The 13,584-nt window shown below is 51.4% G+C and overlaps 1 protein-coding gene across 1 annotated transcript in view; it reads right to left on the bottom strand.

Moving 5' to 3' along the window:
• LMBR1L (limb development membrane protein 1 like) overlaps positions 1 to 13,584 on the bottom strand; it is a 271,100-nt gene that overhangs the window by 105,178 nt on the left and 152,338 nt on the right. The window contains exon 12 of the mRNA XM_069653833.1: positions 1,298 to 1,375. Within this exon, the coding sequence (XP_069509934.1) occupies positions 1,298 to 1,375 (78 nt within the window). The remainder of the gene's footprint in view (positions 1 to 1,297; positions 1,376 to 13,584) is intronic.

Genomic DNA, 13,584 nt, shown 5'->3' with positions numbered 1-13,584 from the left:
TGTAAGGATTTGGCAATAGTTTTTTTTTAGTATAGGCCTTTTATTTTGACAACGCCACTAGGACTGCCATATTTTTTATTTGATGGTCAGAACTTGCTCCCATCTAAGATTTATGTTTAGGCTAAGCGTTTTTCCAGCCTGCATTCATTGTTCAATAAACACCCTTGAATTGTGATCACTCTTGTCCGTCTTTATTGTTGCCACCATGAGTTACTTGCAGTGCCTGTGCCTCCCATGGAGATTGCGCTTGTGTGGGCCTTCGTCGCTAGGTGTTCTCCCCACAGTACCACGATAGGCCTGCCTTTCGGGGTTTGGGACGGGGGAGTCTGCACACTCCTCTTTAATGTCTTTGGCATCCGAAGCATAGCCTAAGCTGCCTAGTCCTTCCACATCTGATTCAAAAGCACCGGTGGACGACCCAGACTCACCCTGCATGTCTCTTTTTGAGCCGAACGAGCTTGCACGCTGCTTCTCCGAGTGGTCACAGGGAAGACAGTGGTTGCACAGGGAAGAGGTCTGTGTGTGTGCACTGAAGTATTAGATTGCAGGAAGGACAACTTAAAGGGAGTTCTTTCCATATTAAAGTGTAAAGGAAAAGGCAGCTACACAATGGCAACAAAAGGAGAAAGTGAGCAGAAGCATTGACTAGTAGGAGTGAATAATGTTCAATACCACCACTCTCCCCACTGCAAGGCCAAAGCCTGGTTTAGTCTAAAGCCAACTGCGAGATGTTGAAGAGTTCATCAGAAGTCTTCAGTCGATGGTAGTCGAATTTCACTTGACGAAACATGCATTCAGAACGTGTTTGTCGAATGACGCAAATATAAATATTACATTTAATTAACAATATGAAAAATAGCTATGGGCTCCAGATATGAGAGACCAACCAGGGTGGCAGCAAAAAACAATCTGAGGATCTTGAAGCGTGAAGCCCCATGGGTATAGTACACATCACACTAGGGCTTCGATCTTTGAAAACAAGTCATGCAATACTCTGCACCTTCCACTAGATGTCGGCCTATGCAAAGCATGCGATTCTAAGTAGATCCACAAGCCTCAAAAATGTATATTCCATCAGTGTGGCACTACATGAGCTGGAAGTGTATTTCAAGCCTTTTATTAAGTATCTGTATCCTGAAGGATTGTGTATCTTTGGTCTACCATTAGACACAATATCTGTGACTATCCCATGGTGCGGTACTGTGCGTTCAAGCATTGCATAACGTTCAGATGGGGACTATGTTATAACTGGGTTTAGTCCTCTAGCAAGGTGCTGTGTGTTTGCAGTGCCAGTTACCTGAATCCCCTTGGGCATCGCAGCTTCATCGATCAGCAGCTCCAGAATATGAAAACAGACAATCAGCACAGAGATGCCCTAAGAGATGAAAACGAGAGACACATGTCACAGTCAGAATGTTTCTTTGAATCAGCGACAAGTCAGAAGTGTGCCATTGCCACCGGCTGAGTGCAGGAAACTAAGTTCTTTATTCCAGAGGCAGTGATTTAGGGTAGGACTCTAGCCTACAGTCCTTCAGTGAAACTACACAGCCAATTAGGAGACAACTTTCACACCAGGGCTGTGACAAAGGATTGCCTCCAAAGGAAATATGGTCCTCTGCTTGGCAAATTAACATGCCCCCCATCTCGGTTATGACCTAGGCCAAGACTGGGCTCCTATTATGAGGAGAGGAGTCAACGCATCTCAGGAATAGTATGAGCTCGTCCCACTACAGGTCCAATAGCATGAACTGTGCCAAACTCGTGCTCAGATGAGCGATAAGGCAAGTCCTCTGGTCTGGGGCACTCAATAGACCTTGGCCTTAACCTAACAAAATCACACTCTTGGCCAGTGGTGTAAATAGGGCCGTAAACACGGAAAGTGAAAATCATGCTTCATATCAGAGTCCAAAAACGATAGAGAATTGTCTGGGAATGTCATGGTTTACACAAGAGGGAGTAATGCTAATATGTTTGGCAGCACTGATGGCGGTACGAGACAGTGGCATGTCTCCCAACAAAAATAAATGAGCTAGGAAGATGGATGGCCACAGAGAACATAGATTAGAGCATGCTCTATTTGATGGATGCTTGATCAAACAGTATTTGTAATACCACTGGAGATGCAAGTATAAATATGCATGACTTTGGACGCTATCTAATATGGAACTATGACACGCAATACAATGTCAACTTATCCCAGATGCCTTTGGGCGAGGCGCACTCTACAAATAACCTATTCTTTTATGGTAGATTACAAGTGGCACTCTGCAAAGTGTATTGCTTGGAACCATTTCTTTGAAGATTCTCCCATTCTGAGGCTTAGGGAGAGGTGTTTGTTGGGTTCTGCCCGTATAACAGGGCCAATACTACATGAGGCTATGGGGGCTCCTTCTGTTTATCATGTACTCTCACTGGCCTGTTCCTAGAGTAATTAGCAGCTGTGTTCTCTCCTTTTCAGACAAGTCCTGCCAAGCATCTGGGTATTTCTATTAAGACCTCTCTGAAAGAGATGAGCTGTGACATGGTCTGTGGGAGAGGTTCTTGCTAGTAAATATAAATGTAGTTGGGGCTTTCCATCAGTGCTTTGGTACTCCAGCAGCTTTGCTGTGGTCAGTATGTGTTAGGCAGAAACCTGTGCAGTTCCCTCTGGGACCACTGCAAAAGATTTAAGACTACAGGTGTTTGGCAGTAAACCCAATTGGTAGCAGTCTGTACCACACAGATTCACTTGGTAGCTGTGGCTGAGCAGTCAGACTTCCCTCAAGAAGAGTTAGGCAGTATACAGAGTATACACAATAGGTCAAAAGAACACAGTAGAACAAGCAAACACTGACCAGAGCTTGGTGTAAAAGAGATATTATTTATTTAAAATCACATCTAATAAAACACACTGGCACCAATATCAAGCAGTTCAAAAACACGGTCACTAAAAGATATACACTCCCTTCAACGATTAGTTAGACAAGTCTTAAGTAAAGCAACACTTCTTTTCAGACAGCGGTGAGCGCTTAACGAAGATGGCACTCTAATCAATCGGTTTAAAAGGGAGAGAAAGGCAGAGCAAAGATAGAAACAGATCAACACTTTCGGAAGAACACAGTAGGAGAAGAAGGCAGGTTAAAACCGTAAAGTCAAAGTTAACAAGGCCGAACCCACTTTAAGAGGCTCCGGTCGGAATGCGTCCAAGGTCACACGGTTCAAAGTGCCCAAAAGTCTCGCAATCAGTTCAGAAAGAGTTGGACCAAAAGAAAGGGACCAGTTAGATGGTCAAGGCGGCCAGCCCAGAAGGTTAAGGGATTATTATTACCTTGTAGCAATCTTTAGAAAGGGAGGCCTGGCGGACGCGGTACCTTAAAGTGGTGAGAATACTCCAGCGGGGGCAGTTCTGGCAGTGGATACAAGTCGGTGCTTCGTCCGGGGGAAGAGAGGATCTCGCCGGGGAGGACGACAGGAGTCCGTTGCACTGCCAGGGAAGAAACCAGCCACGGAGTTCTCCGTTAAAAGGAGCGGTCCTTTTATTTGCGGTCCAGTGGTAAGTGGCTATCCGGCTGCCGGGGTGCTTGGCACAGGCAATTCGACCACAAGACGTCCTGGGATGCGAGAAAAAGAAGGTAAACTGGTTGTGCCCACCAGTCAGGGGAAGAAGACTCTCCAGCCGGGAGATCTTCTCTGTCGTTGGGAAGTGGTGAGTCGGTTCCGCAGGGCTCCACCGGTGGTGTCATCGTAGCAGGTCGGCTCAGCTTCTCCCTCGTCGGTTTTTCAGGTCCTCTGGCGACTTCTAAAGTTCCAGTCCCAAAAGCCCTGCTTTTATGCAGCACACCCCCATTCACTCAGCCTAGCTGTCAAACATGCTAAGTGGTGAGCCCGCCGGCTCACCACTTGGGCCAATCACACAAAAGTGCGACTTGAGTTACCAAGGTAACTCAGTCCAGGGTGCCTAAATCCCTTCCCACACCCCTGTGGTACCCAGACAGAGTGGCACCACTTTTGGAGGCTTCTATGGAGAAGCCTGCCAAAAAGTGGAAGAAAGGGCTCGACTTGGGTTTGAATCACAGAAGAGAACACAAACGCCATTTTAGAATCGAGTTCTGGCAAACATTACCAACCGGCGAATTATTAAATAAATAAACCGGCAGTATGTTCGAGGCTATGAGAATTAAATAATTAAAGTTGGTAGTCTCGAACAATGGGAAAATCCCATAGTGATATATTTGCGGTCGAATATAAAAAGTAGTATCCACTGCCACCAGCCAAAACTCCATCAAGGAGGACGAAGACGTGCCCCCTCGAATAACAGACCCCGGGGCAATCGAATTGCCCCGACCAGTACGTCCACAATAAGATAGTTTGTACTGGTTTCTGTTCATAATTTGGGACTAGTAAAGCCAATGGTGACTTCATGCCCTGGGAGACAGTAGTCAGTCCCAGGGTATGGAGTCTATGGTGGGGTGTCACTATGACACCCTGTGTCACTGCACTGAGGGTGCTGTGTAACACATAGTAAAAACACATGAAACCCTATGGAGTAAAAGACCCAATAGCCCATAAAACACATTAACAGTCAAAGGAACCCTTCAAATCATGTCCAAGAGTGTGAGGAAAAGAGACTCGCTCTTGGAAGGAGGAAAAAACAAACTCCAGAAATCCAGCAAAGCTGCTGGGGGACTCACTAGGTTAGGAAACTCAGCCTAAACAGAGAATTCTCCCCAACAGTATGGAACAAGTTACTTATCTGTAACTTGTTCTCCGGCATGGGTCTGGCATGGATTCACATGCTCATGAATATTCCCAGTCAGGCTGGGAGTCCTCAGCAAAAGAAAAACCAGTTTCACTTTCAAACTGTCTTTCTCCTATAAACCAATCACTGGGTTCTGGGAAATACTGCCCCCAGCCAATCACTGCCCTCTCCCTAAGCCCCTCCTCTGGCAGCCATGTTCAGATTTGGTAGCACATAAAGTGGCAGTAGGACCAAGAGAACAGTGGCAGAGGGGCAGGCGGGAGGGGTCGCACGTGAATCCATGCCAGACCCATGATGTAGAACAGTTACAGGTAAATAACTTGTTCTTTCTCCAGCATGGGGTCTGGCACGGATTCACAAGCTCATGAATGAATACACAGCAGTACATAGTTACACAACCACGGGAGGTGGCAAGGCTTAGAAGCAATTACTCATACCTCCTCCATGGAATCCTTGTCGACGCAGTAGAAGTTCGTTAAGGTGTGCATCGACCTCCACGTAGCAGCCCTGCAAATGTCCAGTAAGTGAACACCAGACAGGAACACCTTCGTCGCAGCGATCACTCTGGTAGGAAGGGCTCTCGGACGGCCAGGCGGCGGGCAGTTGCCAACCGTTGACAATGAGTGATGCAGCCGGAGAGCCACCTGTAGATGGAAGCCTTAGACAAGGGCTTCCCATGGTTCACAGGACCAAAGCTCACAAAAAGCTAAGATGTTTTCCAGAAAAACTTTGTGCGGGGCACATAAAACTTCAGTGCTCGATCCATATCCAGCGAGTGCAAAGTCCTTTCAGCCAGCGACAAAGGCATCGGAAAAAACACAGGCAACACCAAGGGTTCGTGGAGATGAAATTCGGACAGAACCTTGGGCATGAAGGAGGGGTGCGTCCGCAGCACCACCCTTGCCTCGTGGAAAGTCAAATAAGGCTGCTTGCAGGACAGTGCCTGGATCTGACCTACTCTTCTTGCAGAAGTGATGGCCACGAGGAAACCGGTCTTCCAAGACAGAAACTTGAGCGGAGCTTGATGCATAGGCTCGAATGGGGGGGGCCCATGAGCCTAGTCAGCACCACGTTCAGGTCCCACGCCAGAGCCGGAGACTTCACTGGCGGGAAAGAACAAAACTATCCCTCGAACTCTGTGACTAGACAGTGCAACCACAGTGAAGGCCGGGCCGGAGACCTGGTGTAGCGGGAGATAGCCGCCAGATGCACCTTGGAGGCGTGTGCCAGCCCCGATTTAGCCAATGACGGAACACTTCCATTTGTGTCTGTAGCACTTCAAAGTCAACGACGCTCTGGCCTTGGCGAGGACCTCGCTGCAGTCCGCTGGCAGCTCGTAGCCACCGATTTCTAATGCTGCAGGAGCCAGGTCTTCAGGTTCAGCGATCCTGGGTTGTGGTGCAGAATTGCGCCTCCTTCCCTGGCGAGCAGATCTACGACCACTGGCAGCTTGACTGGAGGGGACGCTGACATGCTGAGAAGGTCTGGGTACCAGATCTGCCTTGGTCACGCTGGTGCGACGAGGATCATCCTGCACTGGTACTGTCTGAGTTGACTGATGACTCATAGCAGTGGTGGCAACGTATGGAACACGTATAGAAACAGACTTTCCCCAAGGGAAGGAGACTTTCCCCGGCTGGGGGAACCTGCTGGCGAACCTCCAGCACTTGGTGTTCGTCGTAAACACATTGATCTGGGGCTTGCCCCATTTGAGGAAAAGGTTGTCCACTTGATCCTGCCGAAGCTCCCACTCTTGGCAAGAGCGCAGCTCCCTGCTAAGAGTCGGCGGCGGTGTTCTTTACTCCTGCCAGGTGAAACAGAATAAGGAACATCCCCTGGACAACGGCCCAGTGCCACAAGCCTTGCGCCTCTCTGGAGAGCGCTGGAGATCTGGTGCCCCCCTGCTTCCGGATGTAACACATTGTGGCAATATTGTCCATGAAGACCCTCACCACTTTGCCCTTGAGGAACAGAAGACGTGTGAGCCTAAAAAACAGCCCGCAGCTCCAGGTCGTTGATGTGAAGCATCTTCTCCTCTGGCAGCCACAGGCCTCTGGCGTGAAGACGTCCGGTGTGGGCTCCCCATCCTTCCAGGGAAGCGTCCGTCCTAACAGTCTCCTGGTACGGGGGGCTCTGGTAGTCCATGCATCGGCGATGTTGGAGCGCATGCCCACTCACTCGACGGAACCCCTTGACGAGCACAATTCTGTCCTGGAATTCCTGGAGTGGACGCATCCGCAACCTGCAGAGCCGGATCAGGTATATGCATGACATCATGAGCAGCCTGGTGATCTTCAGTGCCAACAGCTGTTGCACCTTGCCCAAGATGGCCGCTATCCTCTCCTCCAATGGCGCCGCCAGGCAGGATACGGTGTTGAGCCTGGATCCCAGGAACAGCATGTCCTGCGATGGAGTGACTTTGCATAATTCACTGAGATCCCCAGGTCCGTCAGAAGCCGGACAGTCCACGCTGACTGATCGACAGCGATGTCCCTGAAGTTGGCCCGGATGAGCCAGTCATTGAGGTGAGGATACACTTGAATCCCCGTAGCCGTAGATGGGCCACCACAGGAGCTATGCATTTGGTGAAGACTGGGTGCCGACTTCAGTCTGAACGGGAGGGCCTTGAACTAGTAATGCTTCCCTTGTACGACAAAGCGCAGGAACTTGCGATGTATTTTGTGTATGGGTTAGTGAAAGTACGCGCTGGCTTGATTCAACTACAACAGAAAGTCTCCCTCCTACAGCTGGCCGAGCAGGTGCTGCACGGTGACCATCCTGAAACTGGGACTTCATGTACTTGTTGGATCGTCGTAGAGCGAGAATGGGCCTCCAGCCCCCGGTCTTCTTTCTTACAAGAAAGTACCTTGAGTAAACTCCGGAGCCCCAGTGTCGCTTTGGAACAAGCCCCATCGCCCTTTTTCTTAACATGACCTGAACTTCCAGCAGCAGCTAAGGGACATGTTGGGCCACCAGTGGTATTCGCGGACAGCTCCGTTGAAACCAACGACTTTCCGTGGACAAGAGTGTCCAGCACCCATCAAACGGTGGAGATGGTCTCCCACATGCTGACAAAGTTAACCAGCCGGCCTCCCACCTGAGTGCAGGGACGGTGGCCTGGACGTTTTGGCCGGTTCAGTCCTGCTTGGAGGCTGGCTCGCTGCCCTGGGAGCCTTGACGACGGTCACCTCCAAAGGCCTTGGAGCAACCCATGTTGGCTTCCTGGGTCGTGGAACGGAGGGTTGGCGGTAAGAGGAAGAACCCTCGCCAAAACCCCTCGAAGACCAGCTGGACTTCTCTCCTGAGGTACGAAAGGACAGACTAGGCTGTTGCAGTGTGTCATGGACGGCCTTCCTGAAAAGGTTGTCCGTCGTCGAATGGCCTGTCCAGGATCCTCGTCTGGACCTATTCTCTAAAGTTGGGGGCCTTGAGCCAGCCACAACGAAGGCAAACCGGGTTTCCCATCTGGCGTAAACTGTGTCCGCAATGTCCATGGCCACGGTGATGGTGTGATCCGACGCCACCTCACCTTCCTGAAGGATCTCCAAAGCCTCGACCAGTTTCATCAGCGAGGAAATCCAGGAGCAGAGCCGTCTTGTACCAAAAGCTAACAGTCGTATCTGGCCACGATTGCCCAAGCTTTGGCCGCCATGACCGTCATTGCTGCTGAGTAGATGACCTTGAAAACCAATTTCTTCCCCTCATTGTCTGGGGATGCAGATGAATAAGACAAGGAGTTCGACGACTTCTTCCTGGCGGCCACCGAGTCCGTCGGCAGTTGAGACCTCAGACACTTGGGCGCAGACTCCGGCAGCCGTTATTTCTTTTCAAGTCAGTCTCTTCGCTGGGGCTGATGCAGGGTTCCTCAGCAGTGCCAGTCCCTCTTCCCAGACGTCGTCCAGTAGCGGTACCGACAGAATGGTCTTCCTTTTCACCTGCTTCTCTTCCGGAGTAAGCTGGAAGAGTTCAATGCACTGGCGATCATGGAATGATCGGATCACACTTCGTCCGGTGGAGAGGCCCTAGGTGGTGGGGACATCACACCATCTGTGTCCCTCATCGCAGTGTTTGTCCCCGTCCCTCTGAGGGTCGAGGGGGCGTGGGGGACCAGAGGGCAGTGATTGTTGGAATGGAGGCGTAGGGTGTCTCCCCCTTTTCTTGGTTGTCCAGCGTCAATGGGGTCACCGCCGGTGGTGCCGCTGTAGGCATCCTCTTTTGAATCTCCGACACCAGCACGTGGAGGGTCGAAAGGATATCCTGCGACAGGTCTCTAGGAGGTACCTGGGAGACATGGCGATGGGCCCTGCGCCCACGTCGTCATCCCCCTCGACGTTATCATCTTAGTCACCGTCTCCAGCTGGCATCTCCTCAGCATTCTCATCGTAATCGCCGTCACCACTCTCTTCTGGGATGGTGTGGACGGAAACTCTCTCCTCCCCGTCGGACGAAGAAATGCCCATGCCCAGAGTTCTTCTCCACGCCCCCCCCCCTTCTTCGGGTCCCGAGGGATCGGTCTCGGGCTAAGGGCCGGCATCCTCTTATCCAGAGATTTTTCTACTGGCTTGAACAAAGACTCACCTGGCAGGAAGTCCCTCTGGCCGCCACTGGGGCACCCTGGACAGGGTCAGCCCCTTTTGCCTCCGAAAGGGAGGCCACCACCAACTAGATAGAGGACAATGATTTGGCCTGGACCACCTGAGCCTTCACAGACAGGTCAGACATCTTGTCCTGCTTGGTCTTCTCCGATTTGTCCCGCAGCTTCCCTGGGGTAGCTGACTTTCTCTTGGACGAAGAGCTGGAGCGGTGGCTGGAGATCGAGGCAGACTGAGATGAACGCGCCCTGACCATCACAGGACCTGCTTGCGCTGCGACCAGAGGGAAGCGGACTCGCAGTGCTTGGACTTGTCTTGGGCCCCTACGGATGGAGCGCCCTCAAAGGACTTCGAAGCCCTCTCTGGCTAGCTGGATCTAGATGAGGCATGCCCCTATGAACCACCCGGGGTAGAGGCCTTGGCCTTAAGCCACGTCGCCAGCTGGACTGGTCGATCCTTCTTCGTGCGCTTGGAAATTCCATACAGATCTCACAATCTTCTTCCTCGTGCTTCGGGTGTGGCAATACAGGCACTGGGAATGCTGGTCTATAAAAACATTCCTCAAACCACAGCTGGAGCAGAGCTTGAACAGGGAAGCTCTGTCCTTCTCCACCGACATGGTCCGGCGCGCTGTAGGCCCAATGGTCTTCTGGAAGCTTCCAAGAAGAAAACACTTAACAATGTTGCCCTTGCGGGGTGATGAAAGATGCCAAAAAACGGGTCCCCGTTAATCAGATGAGTCGACGATGGAGCACACGGTCTCAATTGAACAAAAATAGGGATTTTCCATCAAAAAAGCACGCAAAATGCAGAAAGCTCGAAGAGCGAAACATGAGGACTCCCAACACTTAAAGGTGCGGTAAAAATCTGAAGATGGGTGCCAGAGGAGGGGCTTATGGAGAGCTCCATGATTGGTTTATAGGAGAAAGACAGTGGTTTATAGGCGAAGAACAAGTTACTTACCAAACTGTTAAAGCTCTTCGATGGGATGTTCCTCCAACGTATTCCTTCTCTTTGATAAATCCACTTCCAGCTTGCTGGCCTCGGAAAAAATGTTCACAGTAGAGGGCGCTGCGCCTCGACGGGCTCCGCATCGGTGCCGAAATCACCATGATTATACATAGTCTAGCACAGCATCCATTGCTCAGTTCCGTTTTGAGGTGTTGTTTTGCTTTGCATGAATTGGTTAATGACCTTGAAGGAGCGTAGGCTGCAAATACAAGGGACGTTTTACTGCGGGGAAGGATGGGAGGGGCGGTAAGGAATAAGTCGGAGGAACATCCCATCGAAAGAACTTTACCAGGTAAGAAGTAACTTGTTTTTCGAAGGGATTGTGTCCTCTGACGTATTCCTTATCTTTGATAGAGTCCCATAGCAGTAGTATATAGAGGAGGCAGAGTGCAACACAGCTTTTCCAAATTGTCTCCTGGCTAGAGGAGGAATCAAGACTGGAAAATTTGGTAAAAGTGTGTGCGGACGACCATGTGGCAGCCGCACATATGTCCTTAATTGGAACTCCTCTTTGGAGAGCCGAAGAGGCTGCAATACCCCTGGTTGAACGAGCCCCAAGATGTTTTCCTGCCAATTTATAGCATTCTACAATGGTTAAAATAATCCTTCTTGAAATGGTTTGTTTTGTAATGGGCAAACTTAATTTGTGCCCTGCATACCCCACAAACAATTGGTCTGCTTGCCTGATCTTTGCAAGTCTGCTAATGTAAATACTTAGGCATGCCTTGGATCCAGCCTGTGTAATCTCTCTTCCTCTTTCCCTGGATGGGGAGGAGGATAGAACGAGGGTAAGGTTATCTTTTGTGTGATGTGGAATTCTGAGACCACCATTGGGAGAAAATTCGGCTTCACTTGTCGAACAACCTTATCTTTGTGAAAGATTGTATGTGGAGGTTTGCAAGATAAGGCTTGTAATTCGTTCACTGTTCGGGCAGAAGTTAAAGCCACTAGAAAGACTGTTTCTTAAGTGTAAGAACTCTTAATGAACAGGAATGAAGGGGTTAGAATGGAGCAACCAATAGAATTTTCAAGACTAGGTTTAGGTCCCACATTGGAACTTGAAAAGGAGTTGAGGGGGTGGGGGGGAGCAACATTAGTTATCCCTTTGAGAAATTGAATCACTAAGGACAAATTGAAGTATGAAGGCTCGTCTGCAGTGTGCTTGAAGATTGACAGCGCTGCAAGCTAGCCCTTGATTGAGCCAATTTGAAGACCTGAATTTGCTAAATAAAGCAAAAAAAAGAGAACACCATCGGTGTATTACATGAAAAGGGTTCAATATTCTTTTCTCTACACCAGCTGCAAAATTTGCAGCAACAGCAGCGGTATTAAGATTGTGTTGCTGGCCTTCCGGCTGAAAGCAACACCTCCATTACGTCATTCGGGAGGATCCCAATCCTTGTATCTCAGCCTTTCAGAAACCAGGCGTGAAGGTTGAGGGTTTTGATATCCGGATTTAGAACCTGGCCTCCCTTCTGCGAGAGAAGATCCTCTCTTTGCAGAAGACGAATCGGAGGACAGATGGACCTGTCTAGAAGATCCAGGTAACATTCTCCTGGCCCAATCCGGGGCAATTAGGATCATGAGTTTCCGGAATCTTCTCAACCTCCTGATCATTTGAGGAATGACTGGGAATGAAGGAAATGCGTACAGAAGTGGAAACTCCCAGTCCACTACGAACGCGTCCCCTAGAGCTCCTCTTGGGGGAAATCCCCTTGAGCAATACTGATCCCACTTCCGGTTGATACTGGTGGCGAACAGATCCACTTGAGGAGTTCCCCAAAGGGCGAAGATCTGTTGAAGGACTTCCTGAGCTAGTTCCCACTCATTGGAGACTGTTCTGCCTGCTCAGAGCATCCGCCATCAAGTTCTTCTCCCCAGTTAGGTGAATTGCTGATAGATTCCTTCTTGAATTGCCCATAACCAGAGCTGCATTGCCTCTCTGCACAGTGGCAGTGACCCTACGCCCCCTCTTTTGTGGAGGTAGTGCATGGCCACTGTGTTGTCTGTCGGTATCCAGTCATTTCAACTAATGAAAAAGTTTCGAATGGCAAACCTTCAAATCAAATTTGTCGAAATGCCATTCTTTTGAATGACCATTTCATAGAAAACAATTTGAAGGTGCCATCGACATGTAATGTTAAGTATTAGTGCAGGGCTGGGGGCGCTGTTGCGCGGCGATCATGATGGCCGCCTAAACGCCGTGCCCCGGGCCAGCAGAGCGTTCGATCCTGTTTTCCTCCGCCCGACGCCACCTGCGGACCTGCCTCCTTCACCCGATCCTTCGGGAGCACTACTGCCGTGACCGGACGCGGCCTGGGGCCGCTGCGAGCCCTGTGGACGGGGCTGCGCCTTTCTTCCTTTCCTGCGGCTGCAGCCTTCCGCCCTCCCCGCCCCGCGGTTCCGGCGGCGTCGGCCCTCTTCTGACCTGAGGCCGCGGCGCTGCGGGCCGCTTGGGGGAGGGGCGCCCGCCCGGCGAGGCGCGCCGGATTACTGTGGCCAGCCGGGCCTCTCCTCATTCCTGTGGACCGCTCAGCCGGGACCTCTTCAGACCGTCTGCTTCTTCTCCTGCCTGGCGCGGCTCGCGGGCGGCGACTGGCCCCGGGCCCTTGGTCTGTGTCCCGAGGGGCCACTTCGACTCCGTGGCGGCTTGGAGGTAGGGGGGTGCAGGGGGGGGGGGGGGACTGTGCCTGACCGCTGTGGTCCCGGCTGGATCGCTCGCACCTAATATACCCTGCGGGTGTCTCCTCTGTGCTGGCGCCGCTGCCCCCCTCTGCCCCCCTGCCTCTCTTTCTACGCCGCTAACTCCTGCTGGGAGGCGGCTGCGCCGACCTAGCCACTGGGACCCGCTGGGCCGCGCTCCATCTCCCCCCGGGCTGCCTGCGCCCTGGGCTGCGGCGCTGGTGAACACACCACGTAACTGCCTCCACAGGATTCCCTGAACTGCGCACCTGCCACTGTGTGCCGCATCGCCGGTGCGCGCTTGTGCCCACTGCGCCTACCTTGGTGACATCTACCCTCCAGCCCTAGAAGGGCCACAACTTCTACTCTTCGCCCCCCGGACTCGGGGTGAGCCCACTGGTTGCTCCTTACCTACATTGCCCCGGTGCACGCATTGGCCCCGATATCCCGGAGGACGCTTTTTGGCTCTAATATCTGGCTCTCATCTCTCCCTCTTCTCTCTACCTGATACACGTAAAAGCCAGGCGGGAGGTGCGAGGAAGCAGAGCGCCATCAATATGT

Source organism: Ambystoma mexicanum, chromosome 3q (genome assembly GCF_040938575.1).
Source record: "Ambystoma mexicanum isolate Mex_15411 chromosome 3q, UKY_AmexF1_1, whole genome shotgun sequence".
NCBI classification, from domain to species: domain Eukaryota; kingdom Metazoa; phylum Chordata; class Amphibia; order Caudata; family Ambystomatidae; genus Ambystoma; species Ambystoma mexicanum.
The sequence above is the reverse complement of the archived record's forward strand: the minus strand, read 5'-3'. Positions and strand labels throughout refer to the sequence as shown.